General features: G+C 39.4%; 1 protein-coding gene across 1 annotated transcript in view; it reads right to left on the bottom strand.

Annotated features, from left to right (window-relative positions):
- RNF217 (ring finger protein 217) overlaps nt 1-25,612 on the bottom strand; it is a 118,788-nt gene that overhangs the window by 13,634 nt on the left and 79,542 nt on the right. The window contains exon 3 of the mRNA XM_005684492.3: nt 12,302-12,466. Coding sequence (XP_005684549.3) covers nt 12,302-12,466 — 165 coding nt within the window. The remainder of the gene's footprint in view (nt 1-12,301; nt 12,467-25,612) is intronic.

Below are 25,612 nucleotides of genomic sequence, written 5' to 3' on the forward strand. Positions count from 1 at the left end.
CTGTTGCTGTTGTTCAGTCACCCAGTCATGCCCAGCTCTTTTCGACCCCATGGACTGTAGCACGACAGGCCATCCTGTCCCTCACTATCTCCTAAAGTTTGCCCAAGTTCATGTTCATTGGTGATGCCATCCAGCCATCTCATCCTCTGATGCCCTCTTCTCCTGCCCTCAATGTTTCCCAGCATCAGGGACTTTTTCAATGAGTCAGCTGTTCGTATCAGGTGACCAAACTATTGGAGTCTCAGCTTTAGCATCAGTCCTTCCAATGAATATTCAAGGTAGTTTCCTTTAGGATTGACTGGTTTGATCTCCACGCTGTCCAAGGGACTCTCAGTCTTCTCCAGTATTAGTTCGAAGGCATGGATTCTTTGGCACGCTGCCTTCTTTATGGTCCAACTGATGGACGTGATAAATTGTACAAATAAATAGAGACTCATAAGCTATGATAAATGCTATGAAGGAGAAGGGATGAAGAGTACTTGACAGAAGGAGCTTGATCTGATCCAAGGGTCAGAACAGGCTTGTCTGAGGAAGTGTCCGTTGATTTGACAAAGGACAAGTGAAGTTCACCAGTTAAGAAGGCTCAGAGGTAGGGAGACCATTCCCAGAACAGTGTATTCAGGACACTGTATCCATGAAATGATACATGAAGTGAGATGATTAGATAACATCACCGCCTCAGTGGACATGAATTTGAACAAACTTCGGAAGATAGTGGAGGACAGAGAAGCTTGGCATGCTGCAATCCATGCAGTCGCGAAGAGTTGGACACAACTGAGCGACTGAACAACATCATCATCCATAAAATGAGAAGCAACCTATACCAGCCCTCTCACAGTATTTCTCAGTCTCTATTGTAAACCTCGTTACTTATATGTATCTCTCTGCTCAAACTCTCTACTCTCCCAGTTGATAAGATCTGAAAGGGTCCATATCACACACATCTTGTTTGTTATTTTATTAGAGGCAGTTGCACAGATCCTGTCACATGGCATGTTCTCAATATGTCTTATTTATTAAAAGAACAAGTGAGTATTATCCATGCCCTCTAATCGCCAAATCCAATGAATACATTTTTAATTCTTACATGATTGTATTTCTCAGTGTCATTTAATCAGTTGGTCACTACTTCCCTCTGACCTTGGATGTACTTTTGCTTCAATGACACCTTTTTTCTTTCCCAGATGCTCCTATCTCTCTTAGGCTCCTATTTCTTCACTTATCCCTTAACTCCATCCATGAATCACCACCTTGCATACTCTCTGTGTAGTCTCTCCCATACTCAAATGGCCTCAACTTCCCTCCACTGGATTTCGTTCTTAAATCACCACTGCAGACCTCGCTCCTGTGCTGCAGAGTCATAGAGCAACTGTTTGGGGGTCATATACACCTGTATGCCTTACAGCCATCTCCAAGTCAAATAAGCAAAACCAAACTCATAATCCCTGCAAGGTTCCCTAGCCCAACAACAAAAGTAACTCTATCTCCATTACTTTATCTCAGTTTATGATATCTGGGTACCATGATCCAGATGGTAAAGAATTTGCCTGTGATGCAGGAGACCCGGGCTCAATCTCTTGGTCAGGAAGGTCCTCTGGAGAAGGGAATGGCAACCCACTCCAGTATTCTTGCCTGGAAAATCCCATGGACGGAGGAGCCTGGCAGGCTGCAGTCTATGGGGTCGCTGAGTCAGGCATGACTGAGCAGCGGACACTTGCACATTCTATGGTGTCATCACCATCCATTTAGATACGTAGGCTGAATATCGAGTTATTATCCTCTTCTCACTTCCAGCTATCTATCAAGATCAGACAGTTTCAGCCCCAGGATATTTATCGAGCCCTTCTCCTCTTCTCCAGCCTCTGACCATTACCTTAGCTCATACAATCACCATTTCCTTCTAGAAGTCTACAACTACCTTCACAGGATCAACAGCAACCAACCTAAAATACTGATATAAATTGGATACCACACCATTCCCTTGTTTACAACTTTCAGTCTGGAGGATGAAATCCAAATTTCTTAACATTACATGCAAGGCCCAGGCTTCTGTTTGTATCTGTTACCCCCACCTTTCACCACTTCCTTCTGTGAACCTCACTCTAAAGGAACCACAAAATACTTGTGGCTCCACTACACAACACTCATTTCCTGGCCCTGTGTCCTGTGCTTTAAGTGTTATACTCTCACCCCTGGATACCTTTCATGTCAAAATCCACCCAGGAATTCTCAATAACATAGCCTCTCCCTGGTTTCTGCAAAATGAATGGAGATACCCCCTTTACCATGAACTCATCTATAATACTCTATGCAAAGCCCTACTGAAGTACAACAGTGTTTTGTCATCTTCCTGCGTAACCTCTGTGTGTTCCCTTATGTGGGTTTCGTAAGAAAAACAACCATGTTGTACAGAGCCCGTGATGGAGTCTCACTAAAAGTGCATGTAAGGAGTAAAGTAAAATGACCTTCATTCATTCATCAACTGTCCCTTCAGTCCTGAACAGTGCCCAGCATTGCTTTTAAATGTTCAAGGTATCTCAAGGATAAAAACAGATCAAAACCCCTGCTCTCAAGATGCAAAATATATCCACTGTTTTAAATAGTGATAGCACTATGGTGCTATGGAGAAAAAAACAAAACAAAACAAAACAAAGCCTATAAAGGGCATAAGGTAGGAGAAAGTGATTACTGAGAAGCTGAATTTTGTTCGAAGACATGAAGGGAGAGAGCTGGGTGTGTAGGTATCTGGGGAATGCAAAAGGAAGAACAGGTATGGAGACCCTGAGAAGGGAACACGCCTGGTCCTTCTGAAGCATAGCAAGGAGGGCAGGGTGGCTGGTGGAGGGCGAATGAAGTGAAAATGAGGTCAGAGGAATAATGGGGTGGAGGTGTGAGCAGAGTGTGATGTGTCTTAGTCACTGTAAGGACTAGCTTTTGCTCTGTGTGAGAAGGGAGACATGGAGGATTTTGAGCAGGGAGTATGTAATCTTCCTTATGTTTAAACAGGCTCCTTCTGGCTGCTGGGTTAAGACACTGTGAGGAGCAAGAAACCATCAGGAGGTTGTGGTAAAAGTCTTCGAGAGAAAAAGATGTTGGTGTCCTGAACCAGATTAGTGACAGTGGGGGTGCTGAGATTTAGTCAAATTCTGAATTTATTTTGATGGTATGATCTACAGAAGTTGATGACTGATGGTACGTGGGGTGTGAGAGAATGAGGTCAGATTCTTGACTTGAGCAGCTAGAAGGCTGGTGCTGCCATTCACTGAGATGGAGAGACTATGAGAAGGCCCATCTTGGGGACAGCAGAGGGATCTGTGTTGGAGAAGCCCATGAAGGCAAGCAAGTGAAGATGCTGTTTATGCCTCTGGACGCAGATCTTTCGTCGTACCTCTCCTAACTATTTGCCTACTGACTGCTGCAACCAGCAAAACGTGCACCCTGTCTGGAATTCCACGCTGAGTTGGCTGCAGAAATAAAAAGCAATTTTTAAAGCTGGAAATGAAATGAAAAGGAAAGGAAATGAACCATCACAGAAACTTTTAAATCCTTTAGATCTAAACTGGCCCCGTTGGTATCCACACAGAAAATGGGCAGATTTTTACCCCTCTCTTCCGTGCCCACACAGCTCACTAGAAATCCTCTCAGAAGCCCGCACCTCTATCAGAGCGCTCACATGGACTCTCAGCCCCTTGGAGACGTTTCAGAATTTCTTTGGTAAGGAGACGTTTGGCAGTCGCAAAGGCGGCTGATGCTGGCGTTTCAGGTTGTTCTTCAATGTTTCAGACATTTTGCTCAGAAGAGGATTAAGTTCCACCCATATTATTTTCTAATACACTAGACTATAAGAGTCTATTTATAAATATATGAACACGGAACCTAACTTCATCTTACATATAAACACAAAATATTGTTTGTATGGTTTTAATAGATAATTTTCTAATTACTATATAACTACAGAATAAACTGAGAAAGATTGCTTGATTTAGACTCTAACTCCATTTTATATATGTTTCAAAGATGTATGTGTGGTTTTAATGTATCCTGAATTTTCTAGCAATATAATCACATGTATTCATATGTATATACACATATATTTATAAGCATAGATATACATATAAATATACTATATTGTCTTCAAATAAAAGGATAGGTATTGATAATATTTAAGCTTTCCTTCATGGTTTCTTAAATCCAAATTTGTGAACCCATTTTAAATGGGTTCAAAAATCTGATTGCTGCTTCTTGTCTTTTAATGCCATGGTACCTGAATATTTACATGTTGAAATATTCACTTATTGTTATTCTATTCTACTACTCTGTAAGAATAACAACAGGTGAATATAGAATATTTGATATTCTATATTACTTTGTTTATATATATTTATTTATTATTCTATATTTTTTTAAAATGGGGATTCCCTCGTAGCTCAGTCAGGAAAGAGCCTGCCTGCAATTCAGGAGACCTGGGTTTGATTCCTGGGTCAGGAAGATCCCCTGGAGAAGGAAACGGCAACCCACTCCAGTATTCTTGCCTGGAGAATCCCATGGACCGAGGAGCCTGGCAGGCTATAATCCATGGGGTCGCAAGAGTCAGATACGACTTAGCAACTAAACCGTCTCATATTAAAATTAAGACAATATACTGATTTCAATGAAATGCTGTATGTACTAACATTATACATTTAATCTCGGGCAGCTAATCAACATCAAAGTTATTAGTCATAAAAAATGGGTTATGGATGCAATACAGTTTATATCCTAGAAAATATCTGCCACCAAACAATCAGGCTCTTCTCACAACTAACGTCTAGATTTTGGCACTTCAAGAAAACAGTAGCAGTGATAACTACTGAATCAAACGTAGTGATGTCAAGCAATCTGGAGGGTTAAAGTGGGTGATCAGTGGTCAAGGAAAAGCTATTTTATCCTCTATAACAGGCACTATCTAAAAGCAGTCACCAGCCCCTGAGCATACTTTTGCAGTGGCACATGAAGTGCCAGAGAACTGCAGGATTATCTAAAAAAATCCAACATTAATATTCTAAATTCTTTCCTTGGCAACCATAAGCTACACAGCTGTAGCTCAGAAATAAGAACTTATAGACAGAGATTTGTGCTAATTTGATATGAACAGGAGGAAATTAATCATTTCCACGAATCAATACATTTTTTCCCCAGAGCAGCCTTTTATAGGATTTAAGAGAATAAAATATCTGAAGGGAAATATCTTGACAAGTAAATTTCTTTAATTTGAAATTCATAATAAATTATGGATGAATATAATTCACTTTTCTCTGTCTGCCTTTTCGGCCAGTTACTTAGCCTCTCTGAAGCTGTTTCTGTATCATTCTCACAACTTTCCTTAGAGATTTAAATGAGACATAAATGTAACTCACATACTATTGAACCTATCATTTTATTATTATTGTCTTTTAATGCCATGGTACCTATTAATTTGAAATTTGATGCTATTGTTTCATCACTAAGTCGCATTCAACTCTTTGCGACTCCATGAACTGCAGCACGTCAGGCTTCCCTGTCCTTCACTATCTCCTGGAGTTTGCTCAAACTCATGTTCACTGGGTCAATGATGCTATCCAACCATCTCATCCTCTGCCACCCCCTTCTCTTCCTGTGAAACATCTTAGCATCATCAAAAAGCATTTAATAATTAAGATCTAGATGGCACACTGGAACTTAGCATCTTAGTATCACATGTGAGGATTTGATGAGATAACTAATAAAACTGTATAACGACAATGGAGAGTAATATGTAATTAATATCAGTACCTGTAGATAGTATTGCTAGCATTATTGCTGTGCAAACACCACAAAGAAAGACAGAGCACTCTATGCCAATGCATTTTATGAATAAAACAAGATGGCATATTAGAACTCAGCACTCCCTGTTCATGTCTTGGCATTTCTTTAAAAAAAAAAAGATAGAGAAGTGTCCCGCCTCCTACAAATAGGAAATATGTTGACACTGAAATAACAAACAAGAGAAGACTCTACACATGGACATCACCAGATGGCCAACACCGAAATCAGACTGATTACATTCTTTGTAGCCAAAGATGGAGAAGCTCTATACAGTCAGCAAAAACAAGACCGGGAGCGGACTATGGCTCGGATCATGAACTCCTTATTGCCAATTTCAGACTTAAATTGAAGAAAGTGGGGAAAACCACTGAGCATTCAGGTATGACCTAAATCAAATCCTTTATGATTACACAGTGGAAGTGAGAAATAGATTTAAGGGACTGGATCTGATAGAGTGCCTGTTGAACTATGGATGGAGGTGCGTGACATTGTATAAGAGACAGGGATCAAGACCATCCCCAAGAAAAAGAAATGCAAAACAGCAAAATGGCTGTCTGAGGAGGCCTTACAAATAGCTAAGAAAAGTGAAGCGAAAAGCAAAGGAGAAAAGGAAAGATATACCCATTTGAATGCAGAGTTCCAAAAAATAGCAAGGAGAGATAAGAAAGCCTTTCTCAGTGATCAGCACAAAGAAACAGAGGAAAATAATAGAATGTGAAAGACTAGAGATCTCTTCAAGAAAATTAGAGATACCAAGGGAACATTTCATGCACAGATGGGCTCGATAAAGGACAGAAATGGTTTAGACCTAACAGAAGCAGAAGATATTAAGATGAGGTGGCAAGAATACATGGAAGAACTGTACAAAAAAGATCTTCACGACCCAGATAATCACGATAGTGTGATCACTCACCTAGAGCCAGACATCTGGAATGTGAAGTCAAGTGGGCCTTAGAAAGCATCACTATGAACAAAGCTAGTGGAGGTGATGGAATTCCAGTTGAGCTATTTCAAATCCTAAAAGATGCTACTGTGAAAGTGCTGCACTCAATATGCCAGCAAATCTGGAAAACTCAGCAGTAGCCACAGGACTGGAAAAGGTCAGTTTTCATTCCAATCCCAAAGAAAGGCAATGCCAAAGAATGCTCAAACTACCGCACAATTGCACTCATCTCACACGCCAGCAAAGTAATGCTCAAAATTCTCCAAGCAAGGCTTCAGCAATATGTGAACTGTGAACTTCCAGATGTTCAAGCTGGTTTTAGAAAAGGCAGAGGAACGAGAGATCAAATTGCCAACATCTGCTGGATCATCGAAAAAGCAAGAGAGTTCCAGAAAAACATCTGCTGCTGCTGCTGCTAAGTCACTTCAGTCATGTCCGACTCTGTGCGAAAACATCTATTTCTGCTTTATTGACTATGCCAAAGCCTTGACAGTGTGGATCACAATAAACTGTGGAAAATTCTGAAAGAGATGGGAATACCAGACCACCTGACCTGCCTCTTGAGAAACTTGTATGCAGGTCAGGAAGCAACAGTTAGAACTGGACATGAAACAACAGACTGGTTCCAAATAGGGAAAGGAGTACATCAAGGCTGTATATCGTCACCCTGCTTATTTAACTTATACGCAGAGTACATCATGAGAAACTGGAATCAAGAGTACAGAGTACATCATCTTGAAGCGGGAATCAAGTATGACGGGAGAAATATCAATAACCTCAGATATGCAGATGATACCATCCTTTGGCAGAAAGTGAAGAAGAACTAAAGAGCCTCTTGATGAAAGTGAAAGAGGAGAGTGAGAAAGTTGGCTTAAAGCTCAACATTCAGAAAACGAATATCATAGCATCTGGTCCCATCACTTCATGGCAAATAGATGGGCAAACAGTGGAAACAGTGGCTGACTTTACTTTGGGGGGCTTCAAAATCACTGCAGATGGTGACTGCAGCCATGAAATTAAAAGACGCCTACTCCTTGGAAGGAAAGTTATGACCAACCTAAATAGCGTATTAAAAAGCGGAGACATTACTTTGCCATCAAAAGTCTATCTAGTCAAGGCTATGGTTTTTCCATTAGTCATATACAGATTTGAGAGTTGGACTATAAAGAAAGCTGAACGCCAAAGAACTGATGCTTTTTGGTGTTGGAGAAGACTCTTGAGAGTCCCTTAGACTGCATGGAGATCCAACCAGTCCATCCTAAAGGAGATCAGTCCTGAGTGTTCACTGGAAGGACTGATGTTGAAGCTGAAACTCCAATACTTTGGCCACCTGATATGAAGAGCTGACTCACTGGAAAAGACTCTGATGCTGTGAAAGATTGAGGGCAAGAGGAGAAGGGGACGACAGAGGATGAGATGGTTGGATGGCATCTCCGACTCAATGGACATGAGTTTGGGTAAACTCTGGGAGTTGGTGATGGACAGGGAGGCCTAGCATGCTGCAGTCCATGGGGTTGCAAAGAGTCAGACAAAACTGAGTGACTGAGCTGAACTGAAATAAAATAAATGACTTAATTACCCTTAATTCATAAATCACATTACTTAAATATTAGCTTATGAAGTGTATAACTTTCTAATTAATTCTCTCTTCAGTGCTTTGTAAAATGTTCTAAATAGTGATATGTGGTTATTTATGTAAGAGAAAAATTCAAGTGGTCAGCTGCCTGTCATCTTGTTGGCTATGACTGTATTTGTTCCACATTATATAAATGTTTACATAAATATTTCTCTTATCTGACATTAAGGAAGAAGGTAATTTGCAGCAGGGATGTTTAAATTTTCCAATTTAAAAAAGCTAACCATTTTGAGAAATAGTAACCAAACTTCGCTTAAGTAAACCAAGTATTCAAAGTTTAACTTTTATGTGAGGATAAAAAATGAAAATGCAACAGTCATATCCTTAGAGATTGCAGGGGCAAATATAGATGTGTAAGCAGCTCCAGAAATCTGATGTTAGAGTCCTTCTGTTCCCTTGTTAGGTTTTATTTACTTTTAATCATAAACGATTTTCAACATTTAAAAATTAAAGATAATGGTCTAACAGACATGTATGAATTTATCACCCATTTTTAATAACATTAACATTTTACAATATTTAAGAAATATTTTTGAAGAGATGATACTTACTTTATATATACATTTTTAATATAATTGTTTCTTTATTTTAACTTCCTGCTGGCTTTATACTGGCTTGCCCAAAGTATTGGGTAAAAGGGACTGAAAATGTGTCCAGCTCTCTTTTAAAGTACATATTTTAAAAAATATACTCAATTCAAAATATAAGAACAAAGTATTTTTAAATTATTAAATAAGCATTTAAAAATACTTGAAATGCTAAATAATAAGAAATGATCATATAGCAATAGTTTTTTAAGCTATTCTGGTGATAAGTTGTTTCAATCTTTTTAGAAAACAAATTGGCAATATGTACTAAATATTGAATATATTGATATCCTTTTAACCTAGTGATTCTATCTTCAGAAAAGGTCCAACATACAGAAAAATATATATTCCAGATGAGTATCATTAACAAATTATAATATAGGGTTATATTTTTAAAGAATTCCAATCCCAAACAAAACCAGTTTTGGTATCTAATAGGTGGAGGATATTTAAGCAAATATTACATAGTTAACAAATGTTGGGCTTCCCTGGTGGCTCAGATGGTAAAGAATCTGCCTGCAATGCAGAAGACCTGGGTTTGATCCCTGGGTTGGGAAGATCCCCTGGAGAAGGGAATGGGAACCCACTTCAGTATTCTTGCCTGGAGAATTCCATGGACAGAGGAGCTTGGCAGGCTACAGTCCACGAGTTGCAAAGAGTTGGACATGACTGAACAACTAACACTTTCACTTTCTTTCACTTAATACATGCTATAAAACCACTTAGTAACTTAAGAATGGTTTGAAAAGTTAAATGGAAGAAATACAGGATATCAAATTATCCCCATATTACCATTTTTTTTAAGTTACTTAAATAGGGAAAAGATCAAAGAGCAACAAGACACTGATATGTTAATAGTGAGTATATTAGAGTGGTGAATTTTTTTTCTCTATTTTCCGAATTTCTATCATATGTTACATGATTTTATGGAAAAAAATCACTTAAAAATCAAAATAATTATTATAATTATGGATCAATCTAATATACCCATGCAGGGTACATAAATATACTTTGGTCCCAACAAAATTTTAAACACATTAGATTATCATTAATAAAAACATATTCATATAAAAATATATGATAATTGGTTTGTTCACCTGGAAGCACTATCTGAAAATTTTTTTCATAAGCTCCTAGCATCTTCCTTTTTTACTTATAAATCTTAAAAGAGTATTTAGGAAAATAAAGCCTTGGCCCATTAAAAAAAGTATTAATTCACTGAGTAATATCTCCCTGTGGGTTCCTACTCTTAGAGAGGTTTCATGGGCAAAAATAAAATTTTATGGCCCAACAACAACAAAATCAGAATTAAGCAAATACAAAATTTTAAAGTCACAGGCTTAAAAAAACCCTAAAACAATCTGTATTCAAAACAAGTCATAAAATATGATGTAACCTGACACAAATTTCATGGAACCTGAATCTCACTAGAAAGTGGGTTCTCTGCTCCACATGGAATGAATGTAAACTCATTCCATGGTTCCTTGGCCCTGTTCCCTTCTAATCAAAAGGTAATTCCTTTTAAAACCTCAACTTTTTAGCTATTATTTCAAAAGAAAACCAGCATGTATGTTTTCTCTTAACTGTTTATATTTGTTAAAACTGTGGGGAACCGTCAGTGCATTCAGTAAATTCATTACAGCTGGGTGCTTTTTCTTTCAATGAATCAGAGTCCATTTAACGTTAGATTAAAGGATTACAGTAACAAATGTATGTTTTTATGTACTACCTCAACTCATTCAGAATATCCCTAACATGAAATGTTGCAGTATTCTTCACTGAGAACACATTCTGCCAGCCAGGCCAACTGGCAACCGTTTCACAGCTTTTCAGAGAGAAATATACAGTATTATGAACAAAGTGTCAAGTAGAATGACTTAAACAGGGCTCCCAAACTCCTGCTGGCCTTTATTTAGTTTGAAAGGGAGCAGCAGCTCTGAATAAACTGAAAAGGCAGGAGGAAGGGGGAAAGGCCTCATTCTCTCATTGTTCTTCAACGGGTGAAAAATAAGTGTACAGAGCAATCAATGCAGCAATCTGAAACAGTCTTAAAACCAAAGGGATAACTGTACATGGATTTGCCTTCTACAGACAAACAAAGGAAGCTTTTTAACTCGGACATCCATAGATACCACTTTTAACAGGGCCAGGCCATGCAAACTATTTCAAAATTTTCTTCCAGTTACTAAGAACACAACATGATATTTTAGGCAATGCTTTACTGACTATTAATATACGTATAAACTAGTATATGACGTTGGTGTAGTCCATCTGTGCATATTTTTTTTTTTCATCTATAAGCTTCAGAATATACTTATACTACTTCAAGTTGGGTTCACATGATTAATTTTTAAATTTTTTCTGATAATTCAAATTTCTTTTACCTTGGTGCTAAGTTCTCCTGAAAGAAATGGCAAAATTATTCTTAAAAGATAATCTGGCCCAGTTTCCACTGAACTGACTGAACTGAACTGAGACATGATTTTCAAAAATAAATCTGGCAAAAACTGAAAACCACACATGGTGGAGTATACATATACATATATACACATATAATTTTCTGCAGTGAGCTTTAGAAAGAGAAAAACTTCAACAGATCCCTGCCTGGTAAGCACCAAATCCAAAGTTTTCTGGCTGGATTTATGTGCTGATTTCTCTATAGGAGAAATTCCTTTCCCTGGCTGTCTGCACAGCTGACATCCAACATCTAGGTCTCTGCTCAAATGCCTGCCAACTCTTGATTATTTGTATGATTATCAAAAGAAAATTGAAAAATGGGATCCATAAAGACCTGAGCTTTTAGTTTCTCCCTCACCAGTCTAAAAAAGGAAACGGCCAGTTTAATGTAATCCTAAAATGATACGCAATGGCAGAGAGAAACAAACAAACAAAGGCTTACAAGGATTCACATCCTACCTAATTTGAGAAGTGATTATAACACAGTTTGCTAATGTAGACTAGAAATAATACTTTATAGACTTTTCATGAGTTTTTTCCTGTTTATAAATTTCCATTTTTAAATGGAAAATAAGGATTTTGAAGTTTAAGACCCATCCTCAAAATTTAAGGAGTCTACATGTAGACTTAAATTTAAATTCTGAAATATAATGTGAACAAAAATATACACTATATATTTTTTCTATATATTTGTCTATATAAAATCTTCCTTTTAGCCATATAATTACTCTTCTAAAATGAAACAGCAAGTATTCTTTTTCTCCATGCCTGCATTAGGAAAGTTACACATAGAATCACTTCAACACTGTAAATATTATTGTTCAGTGACCCCCTTCCTCCTAAAGGTGGTCTCACCTTGCACTTTGGACACTTCTGGGCATTCCGCTGCCCATGCTCAATTTCGCTGGCCCAGTGACGCAACAGTTTGTCTCCTTTTTTGTACTCCTTGCAGTTAACACCTTCATGCCAAGGAGAGTGGCACTTAAAACACCAGACGAATTGGCAAGTGGGGCACTGGATCTGTGTAAGGAAAAGTAATGTTAAGTACTAGTGGATATATTTAAAGTGTCTAAGAAGATAAGAATGGTGATGCTTTGAGAAATTAGCTGAAAGGCTATAATTGGTCCAAATTTAAAATACCTCCCCATGGATAAAACCAAAACTACAGGTAAGATATGACTACTCTTATATTAGGAGGAAAGAACGGCTTTGGCCTGGATGATCTGGCTGTCTGTAGACCACAGCAGAATTAAACACTTGGGATGTTTTGGAAATCAACTTGGCCTTAAGAAAAGCCCTCAAATTGAAGCACAGAGGTAAAATCTGAAGGTCAAAATGCCCCAAATCCCCACTCAGGCTACCACCCTGGAGCTTGCCTGGCCCTTGAACCAGTTTCCCAGGCATTTCCATTGCTCTTGGCTTCATTCACTTTTATAAACTCAAAGCCCCGCCCACCACAAGATGTTTCATCAAATAAAAAACACACCAGCAGATAAACCACTACACCAGCATTTGATATGATAATGGATACCCCTGGTTTGCTACTCATATAAGGGAGATTAATTATAAAAATAATACAAAGGATCTTATTAGAAAACTGTATGTATGGTGGTCTTGTGGCCTGTACCTAGGAAACTATCAGAAGATGTCTCTGTATGGTCACTGCGCAGAGGTGTATAGAATGCATGTGTATGTTTTAAAAATATCTGTCTTCCTCTTCACAAGAAAGACATTTTATCTGACTTCCTGCATTATGAATAACAATGGAGTATCCCACTCTCAAACCATATTTCGGGTCCTCACTCTAGAAACAGATGGGCATAACTTGACTTTTCTATCTGTTTGATTAAAGTGATTAATAAACTGTCACTATAAACAATGATAAGTGACTATTCTCCTCTGTGCTCCTGCTTCTTACCTCACTCGGCATGAGTGATTTTACTGACTATACTTTGAAGATGAGTTAGCAAGTCTGGTAAACTGTACATAAGGCCACTACTTTCTTTTTTTGAAAACAGTGGTTCCAATCTATAGGCTAACTGAATGGCAATTACAGTCAACACTTCTGTTATAACTAAGCACTGCAGTATGCACCTATGTCAAGAACAGATAATGTTCTTGCTGTGCAAATATGAGTAACAAAAATACTTTTGCTTTAACTTGATGGCAAAACAGAACAGCATTTTGTCATCAATTTTTTAAAATCTTCATGTATATTTATTAAAATGCTGTTATACGATAATGTTTATGCTGTTGCATTACACGAATTATTTATTTTTTATCAACAAACTCATGCTCCAAAGTCAGTACGAACAACATACGTTTACAGATGAGGACACTAATGCTCACAGAGATTAAATAACTTGCCCAGAGAAACATAGCAAGTAAAATTGTGACTCCAAGGCCAGCATTCTTTCCATTGTGTTAAAACACTTCCTCATACTAAACTGCATTCTTACTTTGATGATTCAAAAGTAAAATGTCAAGGTCAAAGAAAGTCATGTGGTTAATCTAATCAGTAAATTAGAATTCTATAACACTAAAAATATAAGGTTAACTTTGAAAATCTCTTTCAAGATTTTACTCAGATAAACTAGGAAATCTCTTGTGTTTTTTAAAAAGATGATTTTTTTAGTCATTTAAAATAACCATTTTTGCCTTTTCTGATCATTAAAGTTAAATTAATTTATTCTTAAAGTAAGAAGAATGAGTCAAAGTAGGTAAATTCCAGGTAATAAAACAATGTAAAATGATCACTGAAAACAATGAAGAACACCATGTAAATATCATATGGGGCCTATATGAATATTTTTTTAATATAATTAATGAAATGGGGAAATAAAAAAGACTCACGTTACCTCTTGCTTCTGCCACTATGACAGAGGCTTGAATATTTAATTCAGTTCTCTTCTATTAGACATTATACACAATTCTAAATTAACTCTACCATTGTTAAATTAAAAAAAAATAACTCATTGGTTTTTAATGCCAGTCTTAGATTATATTTATGCAATGAATAGCCAAAGAATAACTATAACATGTGCCTTGAAACTGGGATTAACTCAAAGAACGTCAGACACTATAATGGCTCAAGGATTTTTGTGACTGATGCTGAACTATCTTATCTACAGATGTCTAATGAAGACAATTGGAAATATGTGGTTCTCCTAAGGTACCAGAATGATAAGGAATCAGGTATTTGGTATCCACCCCAGGATTCTGGCTTCCAACATCACAAAATAAACAACTAAGTTTCACTGCAGATCCTACGGCCAGTCCTCACTGACAACACAGACTTGGCAGGAAACTGAGAGGAGTTTTGCACCAAGTTCTCAAGTGAAGATAAATAACTTAAATTCAGACCCACCTGCTTACTGTCTCTCACTGAAAACAGGAAAATAAATATCGCCTTACTTTGGATTCCCTCATAGCTCAGTTGGCAAAGAATCTGCCTGCAATTCAGGAGACCCCGGTTCGATCCCTGGGTTGGGAAGATCCCCTAGAGAAGGCAAAGGCTACCGACTCCAGTATTCTGGCCTGGAGAATTCCATGGACTTGAGTCCATAGGGTCATAAAGAGTTGGACACAACTGAGTGACTTTCACTTCACTTTGGATTAAAATAATACAAGGACTAACAGGCAATCCCAACCACCTTGTTATCCAAAGACTGCACCTAAATTGTTTGAAGACTGACTTTTTCGCTTGACGATGACTTACTTATTCACTCCAACCTTCAGTTCAGTTCGGTTCAGTCGCTCAGTCCTGTCCGACTCTTTGTGCATGAATCACAGCAGGCCAGACCTCCCTGTCCATCACCAACTCCCAGAGTTCACTCAAACTCATGTCCATCGAGTCGCTGACGCCATCCAGCCATCTCATCCTCTGTCATCCCCTTCTCCTCCTGCCCCCAATCCCTCCCAGCAGCAGGGTCTTCCTTAACCGTACTCAAAGTTGGACTCATACGAAACACCTGTAGACATTAACACTGTATCTTCCTCCATACGAAATGCCATCCCATAATCACAGACTTCCCACACGGAGTGCCTGCCTTCTGAGTAATTACACTCACACACAGCGCTCCGTGCTGTATCCATGCTACTCAGAGTATAGTGCAGCATCACTTGGGAGCTTGTTGCCGACAAAAATTCATGTCCCACCCCAGACCTACTAAACCACGGCCTGTGGTTTCACAAGGTCCCCACGCTAAAGTTTGAGAAGCACAGCTCTAGAGGACATGACCCCATCGCAGTGGCCACACCTGATGACACCAGGAATGAGTCCCTAGGCTAAAAGCAGGGATCTGCTTGATGGCAAGCAACCTATGAGGCTGCTGGCAGGAGCTCTGTGCAGAGCATGCTCCTTGGTGAACAGAGATTAGACAAGACAGATTTTTTTTTTCTTGAGAAGCGAAACAGGGATACATACACAAGCACTCTACCTTTGCTATACAGGCAAAGACAGAGAAAAGCTGAGTGACCGCAGCACAGACCGCTGGAGAAGGGGACAACAGACATTCACTACGAGTAACACAACTGAGGGGCTCTCACGCTCCCAGAGCTAGGGTCCAGTTCTCCATGAGGCCCCATGGGTGGCAGCTTGGACAGCTTTCTTGCCCTTCCTATTTCCCTGCAGCTTTATACTAAAATACATTACATGATGGAGCTTAAGAGGGAGCATAGCCCTGCTTCTCGTAACTGGAAAAAGTCCAATGAACACAATCTATTGAAACCTTTACTAGATCAAATGCTACTTGCTTCAGGATGTCTTCCCTATTTCTCCCAACCAGTTTCGGTATCTTGTAGAATTTACATTAGACATGTAGCTGTCTAATCTCCCTAACAGGCTACAAGTTCACAGAAGGCAAAGGCTGGCTTCTCATTCATTCTGTATTTCCTGAGTTAAGTAACACAGAACTTCTGGCACATGGTAGGCACTTGAGTAAGTTCTTTGTAAAATGAATGATTCTGCACACAGCAAGTATTGCTCATTGGCTAACATCACATGAATTTCCAAGAAAAACCAACATGTCTAATTTACAAGAAGTGGCTGAGATGGTATTACTGTGTCTTAGATTACCGGATGATGTTTACTAAATATTATATTCACATGATATTTTACAAAACATCATGATTAATGTGTAACTCTTCTACAACAGGCAAGGCTACAAGAGTTTCAAAAATAAAGTTATCAGAGATAGGAATCTTCATTAACTTGTTCCATAATCCATGAAATATAAAAGAACCTTATATTACATTTTTTACTTTTGAATTTCCTTAGCTTTTCTAGAATCCTGGGCTACAGTGACTCTCTGAGGACAAATTAAACCAACCCACTTGTCGTAAGCAAACTGTATTTTCTCTTAACAGTTCGTCATGCCAATAAAGAAATAACCCACAAAATAAATACAAAATTAAAAACCAAAGAACATCCTAGAAAAGTTTTTTCTTCATGAAATACTACACAGTCCTATGTACATAATTATTTTAAGTAAATCACAAAATCTTTACTGATCAAACTCTAAATATTAGACAACATCCATGTATAAATGTAGCATGGCCAATATGAATTAAGTTGGTTTTCCAAGAAGAATTTGCTTTATTATTAAAAGAACTTCAAATTAAGACAAATAATAAAAAAAAACACTCCAAAATTCATTTTCTATTCAACAAATACTTATAAGCACCTTGAAATAACAGATACTGAGTGCACTAATTTTAGACATATCAGAAAGAATGGGAATATTGTCCTCAAATTACTGAACACAGAAAAATATCAACCTGAAGAGCTATAAAACCATGTGATAACTACTGAAGTGGAAGCCTGGACAAGTGGGAGCCATGGGAAAACTCCCTCAAGGAAGGGCCAAAGAGCAGAAGTCAGAAAGAATAAGGCCTTGAAAGACGAGTAGGGTGTCACTGGGAAAAGTCATGGGATCACAGTGCAGAGCCCGATCCGAGCTGCCACTGAGGCCTGAGCAAACACAGCGCGCCAGGGGAACAGCAAGAGCTCGCGTGGGACCTGGAAAGCAGAACCACTTCATCTGGGTCAGCCCGGAATCTCACCAATGCGCCCAAGAAACAGAGTTCAATCATTTTACATTACGGTTCCTATACTCCTGACGTGTTTTTCAAAGCATACTGTGGTCCAGAAACTTCTCAGATGAACCATATACAACTTATGGATGTCAGACTAGAGCGTCTGAAAGAAACTAATCAATATATATGTAAATAATTGTGACATCTCATAATTATAAAAGTCCCTTCAGTAGTGTCCAACTCTTTGTGACCCCATGGACCATAGCCTGCCAGGCTCCTCTGTCCATGGGATTCTCCAGACAAGAATACTGGAGCGGGTGGCCATGCCCTTCTCCAGGGGATCTCCCCAAGCCAGGGATTGAATCCACAACTCCTGAGTCTCCTGTATTTGCAGGCGTGTTCTTTACCACTAGCGAAAAAGTTCCATAACAGCTTAAAGTGGTTTTCTCAAAGAGGAGGAGATTGTGAGGAGGTGCTGAGTATTACAGAGGAGAAAAGAAGTCTCCAACGCATGGCTTTAAATACTTTCAAGGAAGCACAATCTGCTCCCTTTTAAGATCAAATCTAACAGAAGGAGTGGCAGTGGGGGAAGGGTCTCCACATGGGAAGATGACTTGAATTCTTGCTTTGATTTTTAATTCCTAAGATTTTACCTGCTACTTGGGATTCTCACCCTGAATGCAGTGCCAATAATACACAGCTCCATGAGGCACTGCTCCTTGAACACGGTCCAAACGTGGCCAAGTGACCCTTCCCTTAATTTCTCACAGTATAGCTTAAACTACATGGGAAAATGAAAGGGAAACTTTCCTGAAGGTTGGGGACCAAATAAGGACAAAAAGGCAGAATAACACATGACAAGGTAACCTAAATGGAGATGGTGTTTATTCATATAAATCACCTTACCCACCTTCCTCTTATTGGTTTCCAGGCTCCTTTTACATAAGCAACACACAAATTTATTGCACAATAGGTGGAGCTAATGGTAAAGAACCCGCCTACCAATGCAGACAGACAGAAGACTCAGGTTCGATCCCTGGGTGGGGAAGATCCCCTGGAGGAGGGTATAGCAACTCACTCCAGTATCCTTGCCTGGAAAAATCCTACAGACAGAGGAGCCTGCTGGGCTATGGTCCAGAGGTCGCAAAGAACTGGACACAGCTGAAGTGACTTAGCATGCATGTATACACATTCACTTCAATACTGACTTTTGTTTTTAACTGAGAGGCAAGCTTTTCTAGGACAGTATGTTGGAACTTGGGAATAGGGATTCTGTCCTTTGAAGAGAGTCCTTCCTCCCTTCTTTGAGAATCACTGTTCTATACTAATCCCTCTTGCCTGGAAACATCTTCAAGCATTTATAGACTCCTCCTCTAAACCTAGAAAGCAAGAACCAGTGGAGTATGTGAGTCTATGAGGACTCACCTCTTCACAGATGAATATAAAGTCCTGGAAGATTCTGCTCCAATTTATATAAACCCCAACTCCCTAGCCACGGCAGGATGACATCATCCAGTTTTCAAAAGGACACCCTACTCGGAAGACAACACAAAAGACTAACCTCTCTCAGAGATACAGCGGAAGCGCCAAGAGAGCCATCTAAGTACAGAGTGTACATGAGAAAGTGGGAGTTGTCTCTGTGACCAACAGGTGAAGCAGGAGAAAGAGATCTCAGTCTGAAGGTAACAATGACTCTTTCAAAACAGAAGGGAATGACTCTATAAGTAGCAGGTTCCCTGACAATGGAAGCCTTCAGTGTCTGAAGGGTCACTTGGTAGGCATTTTGTAGAGAGGATTTATGCACACGTAGACGAATGCATGGGATTCCGTTACAGCAAAGGCCCCCCGTCTCTGGGATCTAATGTCTGATGATCTGAGGTGGAGCTGCACAGGGTGGCTCAGATGGTTAAGAATTACCTGCAATGCAGGCAACCTGGGTTTGATCCCTGGATGGGGAAGATCCCATGGAGAAGGGAATGGCCACCCACTCCAGTATTCTTGCCTGGAGAATTCCATGGACAGAGGAGACTCGTGGGCTACAGTCCATGGGGTCTCAAAGAATCAGACATGACTGAACAACTAACACTTTTACACCTTCACACACACAGACTAAATGCATGAGGTTCCCTTATAGCAAAGGCTACCAGCCTCTGGGACCTAAATCCTGATGACTTGAGGTGGAGTTGCACATAAATGTAGTGCCCTTGAAACATCCACCTCCCCCTGGTCCATGGAAAAATTGTCTTCCACGAAATCAGTCCGTGGTGCCAAAAAGGTTGCGGACCACTGCCTTACAGTTTTGAATGGGTAACTATGGCAAAGTAGGAATACAGAGTAAGGTAGGTGAGAAATGCACAGTCCTAACGTCTTACAGAACTTTTTACAATGAACACCAGACCTGGCTTGCTTTTACCCACTATCCAGCAGGTCATCAAAAAGAAGTGATTCTTCACGTGCCTCATGTGCTAAAGATCCAAGGGATGACGTGATAAAGTGAAAAAAACAAACAGTTCTCAATCCTATGGCAGGTCAATTCACAGAAGCCATGAGCCTCTAATGTTAAAATTATTGTAGTTTTTTTTTCTTTATTAAGCTTAGATGTAGGCTAAAATTTCAAGTGAATTTCAATATTTGGCTTTTGTTGTTAGAAGTTTCATGCACAAGGAAAGGCTCTGTAAAATATTATGGCTAATTTATGCATCAAGAAAGGAAACAAAGACCAATTTCAGCAAACCATCTCGTTAGAAACTAGAGGTACAAATGCATTCTAATAAAATTATTAGGCCTTGCATCATAATTGGGCATGACACATTTTTTTCAGTGACCACATATATAACATCCGCTGTTTACGATGGCTTTCCTGTTTTAAAAAATTTAGTTGACTTACAATACTGTACTAATTTCAGGTGTACAGCAAAGTGATTCAGTTATACGTATACATCTGTTCTTCTTAAGGGGTATCCCAGGTAATGAACCCACCTGCCAACGTAGGAGACATAGTAGAGACAAGTTTGATGCCTGGGTCGGGAAGATCCCCTGGAGGAGGGCACGGCAACCCACTCCAGTATTCACACCTGGAGAATCCCATGGATGGAGGAGCCTTGTGGGCTACCGTCTACTGGGTTGCAAAGACTTGGACACGACTGAAGTGACTGAGCACACACACATTTTTCTTCCAACTCTTTTACCATTTAGTTTATTACAGAATACTAAGTAGAGTTTCCTATGCTATACAGTAGGTCCTTGTTAATTATCTACTTTATATATAGTAGTGTGTCTATACCAGCTTCCCTGGTGGCTCAGACGGTAAAGCGTCTGCCTGCCATGCAGGAGACCCGGGTTCAATCCCTGGATCGGGAAGATCCCCTGAGAAGGAAAAGACAACCCACTCCAGTATTCTTGCCTGGAAAATCCCATGGTTGGAGGAGCCTGATAAGGTTACAGTCCATGGGGTCACAAAGAGTCGGACACGACTAAGCGACTTCACTCACTCACTCTGTCTATGTTACTCCCAACCTCCTAACTGATCCCTCCCCACAAATGGCTTCTTCAAACCAGAATCAAGAATTCCATCTATCTCCCTCACAAATCTATGCTAGCAACAATCATTTAAGAAACTACACTTGTTTTCTCTCAGCTCCTGACATTCATGATGCATTGCTGCCAAGAGAATTCAGTGTGTGTCATGAGCTAAACTGATCTTGCCAGGCTGATGCACAAGCTGACTCTCAATTTGTAAACACTGTCAACTTAAAGTGATGGTGTCGAGGGAAAACTGAGGAGCAGAGCAGCACGCTAACTGCACTTCCACGGGAAAGCTGCAAACATTTTTATGGATGGAAAAAAAATCCTCAAATTGTCTTTACTAGAAGGAAGCTTAAGCACATTTTATTGACTTTTTAGTCTATGTTTCTATAAATGAAAACTGTTTATTAGAAGTATGACTGGAGAGGTGCAGGTGATTTGAACAAAAGACTGGCAGGTCTCTAGAAGCAGAAGTAGTAGGAAGTCATCGCCACTCCTAGGGCCAAAGAGGCAAGGGATGAACTTTCTGGAGCCTAGTGAGCGTTAGAAACATGGGCGGGGGCAGGGGAGGGCCCTCTAGAGGGAAGCCACAGTCGCGGAGGGACACAGCTACTGCTAGAGCTTTGCACTGAAGTAGGAAGGGAATGGGCCTTCCCTGCTGGCTCCGTTGGTAAAGAATCCACCTACATTGCAGGAGACTTGTTTGCACTGCAGGAGATTCGGGTTCCATCCCTGGGTTGGAAAGATCCTCTGGAGAAGGAAAAGGCAGCCCACTCCAGTATTCTTGCCTGGGAAATCCCATGGACAGAATAATGCACACACGATGCTCTCTTTCCACTCTCTCCTTCCCTGCCAATGCCAAACCTCGGCTGAACCCAAACAGGAATTGAGATGCTAAGGAAGCGTGGAGAAGCAGTCCAAAAGATGCCAAAGAGGCATCTTTCTGGAGTATAGGACAGGTCATTGGAGACTGAATGACAGACACAGGAAGAAAGTAAGTTGGGTAGTACCAGAATTCCAGCCTTTCACTTAAGCATATTTTAAAGTCTATCAGTTAGGAGCAACAGACCCGTTGACTTGATTACATTCTTAAAGACCTTAGAAAGGTTCTCTCTCACATGAAGAAATAATGTATTTGTGCAGCTTTATAAACTGTGACTTCTAACTAGAAGATTTATAGTTAAAAGAGGGAAAGTAATACATAAGACATAAGGTAAGAACACAGAGGGCGTTTCCCCAGGATGTTTTATTGGCTTTTTTCACCTTATGATGAGTCAAAGCACCATTCTGTGAATTATCAAGGTTCAGCTTAATATTTGTGGGAAGAAGAGTGGGAATGACTGTGAGTTTTGCCTCAAGGAAACCATAAAAAGGGTTATTTCCAGCATGCTCCCTTGTTGATTTATGCATGTTCTTCAACTTACTCCAAATAATGTGAAAAGGGGGATCATTTCTTGGTCTACACTTGGAAATAAGAAGGAAACCCAGAATTGCCCATACCTCAGTAAAACTCCTAGGAGTAAAATAAGTATATTTAAATTATTTGCAATCCTCTATTCTTTCCCACGAGAAACTAACTTTTCCTACCTCCCAAACACATAGTTTTCATTTCTGTGAATTCAGTGACCTCCTCCTCTTCCCAAATATTAATGATTTCCATCAGCTCAGTCCTAGCATTAGATCCAAGCCTCCTAGACTTCTCTTTGATGCTCCAAAAGGTTCTTTAAACTCAAAGAACTCAAAGTCTGTTTCATCCCCCTTTCACTCTGACCATCCATCAGTCACCCAATCTTTTATTCCACCTCTATTCTTTTTGATTCCTCCATCCCCTCCCTAATAACCCAGGTTGTTCATTCTGCTGACTTTTCCTAATAATGATAATAAGCATACTAATTTCTAGCATGTGTTGAGCACTTAGGATATATCAGACATGGTGCTATGCACTTTATATGTGTGATCTTACTTAATCCTTATTACACTCTTATGACAGGTATTATTTCTACCACCAGTAAAAGATGCAGAAGCTGTTCTTAGGGTTACAGAGCTAGCATATGGCAGGCTGAGAATTTAAATCTGGTTTGAAGCCTGTGCTCTGACCCATCTTTTCCAGCATAGCAAATTCAACATTTCAAGGTTTAGCTTAATGCATTTGCCCTTTAATGAAGCTTTCCCAACCTCTCCTGCCCTTTCTTCTCCTATGCGCTCAGCATTTTCCACCCACATGTATTACAGTACAAATTATTATTTATGCACTGGCCCATTGATTAGTTCCCTCATGAAATGTATTTTGAGACAAGACTCTATCAGACAGAGTGCTTGACACAGGTTATCAGCAGTAAGCAAGTCTGGACCTGGTCTCCTAGAGACCAGTGGGAGACACTAAGCAAATAACCACACAAATACACCATAAAATCCCAGATGATAATTGCTATGGAGAAAACCTTCAGGTGCTGGTGATGTGCCTGTCTCCAGGCGTCACCTGAGCACCATTACAGCCCAGCCATTTTTATTTCCTCCAAGCTAACTAGTTCTCTGTATTAACATGCATTGGGAGCTGCATTAATGAATTATAGAAACTCTTTAGGTTAGAAATTAGATTTCTAAATGGCAAGTGAAATCAATCTCATAGAAGTGGAATGGTCAAACTTCTTGGCCTCATGAGTTTCAGAAGACAAATGTTAGGAATGAGAAAGACTGGATTTGTCCACAGGCAAGGTTGTCTCAACGTAAGTTTCTCAATTCAGGAATGTGCTTGTTCTATTTCATATTAGAATTTTGTGGAGTTCAGAACATAATGAAAAGCTCTATTTCCTGAACTGTTGCCAAAAGATGTTGAATGAGGGCCTGAACAAGATAAGAGTTCTTGTTCCTGCTTGCTAATATAGTCTGTTTATCCTTTTTCCCTATGAAGAATACAAAAATGTTACAAAAACCTATTTGAATGGAATATTCAAATATGATATAACATGTGTGATATACTAGAAGTATATGCATGCATACTCAATCGTGTCTGACTCTTTGTGACCCCACAGACTATAGCTCGCCAGGCTCCTCTATCCATGGAATTTTCCAGGCAAGAATGCTGGAGTGGGTTGCCATTTCCTACTCCAAGTGATCTTCCCGACCCAGGGATCAAATCTGTCTCCTGCAATGGCAGGCGGATTCTTTACCACTGAGCCATGTGGGAATCCACTAAAAGTATTTCCTGGTATAAAATAGCTATAATATTTTGAAGCAATTTTAACCTTGGATGTTAAGTGCCTCTGAACTGACAGCAGAAACCACAATCAACCCTCAAAGAATGACATCTTGGATCAGGATATTATTAATATGACTTGACTCAGAAAGAATATTGAAATATCTATTCTAAGGGTTTCATCAATATATACAAAACACAATATAGACTCTAACGAATATTATGAGGAGATTTTACATTGCTCAAACATGTTGATATTAGCAGTAAACTTTTCTCTTTCTGTTGCCTCATGATTCAATTTATTGCATTCAAGTACTTGAATTCACTACTCTTAAAATTATGACAAATTATACCAATTTGGATTCTGTTATTGGGCAAACTGAATTTTAAAAAATACAGTCAACCTAACAAATAAGCATTGGTTAATCCTCCAAAATGGGATCAGCTTAGGGTGCCATACTGTGATTATGAATGTCACAGTTCCTTTGCTTGAGTATCCATGTCTGTGTTCTCTTTACTCATAAGATCCAGACAGGTATGGGCATGTAAATCAGGTAGTTAATGCTAACGTGAGAACTTGGAATTTAATGATGAAAATGCTATGTGAACACTGTGGGTGGTGCTGGTTTAGTCACTAAGTCGTGTCTGACGCTTGAGACCTCACGGCCTGTAGCCCCGCAGCCTCTTCGATCCGTGGGATTTCCCAAGTAAGAATTCTGGAGTGGGTTGCCATTTCCTTCTCTGTATAAAACACTGTACCAAGCATTAAAAAGTCACTGCTTCAGAAATTATTTGAATTAGCCCTAAAACTCTGCAGAGTACAGAACAGGAAGATTATTTACCACTTCTGTTATATATCATCTCTTCTAGAAAAGTAATTAAGGAAAACAGTAATAACCATCCCCCAAATCTGTACTAGTTTTATGTTTCTTGAGTTGTTTAATAAAATAAATATAAAAAATATAAAATATAAAAAAAATAAGTTTCACTTTATTTTGAGGTTTTCATCTCTCACCTATTACCAAGCAGTTAAAAAACTGCTTCCTGATCAACAACATTTCGTTTGTATTTACTTCTGCTTCATTTATTGCCAAGGTTCCCAGTTCTGCTGCCTATTAGAGCCACTTGGTGAGGTTCAAAAATTCGGAAGATAGTTGGTAGGGAGGGCTTAGGGACTGAGAACTGGTGTGCCTGAAAGCTCCCCAGGAGATTCCAATGTACAGTCAGGGCAGTGAAGCAAGGGTTGCCCCTGCTGATGCTGCTGTGTTCAGTCTTGCCTTCAGTCTTGCCTTCCTCTGCTATCTTCCATATGCTGCCAGAATGACCTTTCTGTAACGCCAGCAGACTTAAATTCAAGCCTGAGTTACAGGGTGAAAGACTCAACATGATCTGCTCTTAAATACCTGACC

This window comes from Capra hircus, chromosome 9 (genome assembly GCF_001704415.2).
Source record: "Capra hircus breed San Clemente chromosome 9, ASM170441v1, whole genome shotgun sequence".
Classification (NCBI taxonomy): Eukaryota; Metazoa; Chordata; class Mammalia; order Artiodactyla; family Bovidae; genus Capra; species Capra hircus.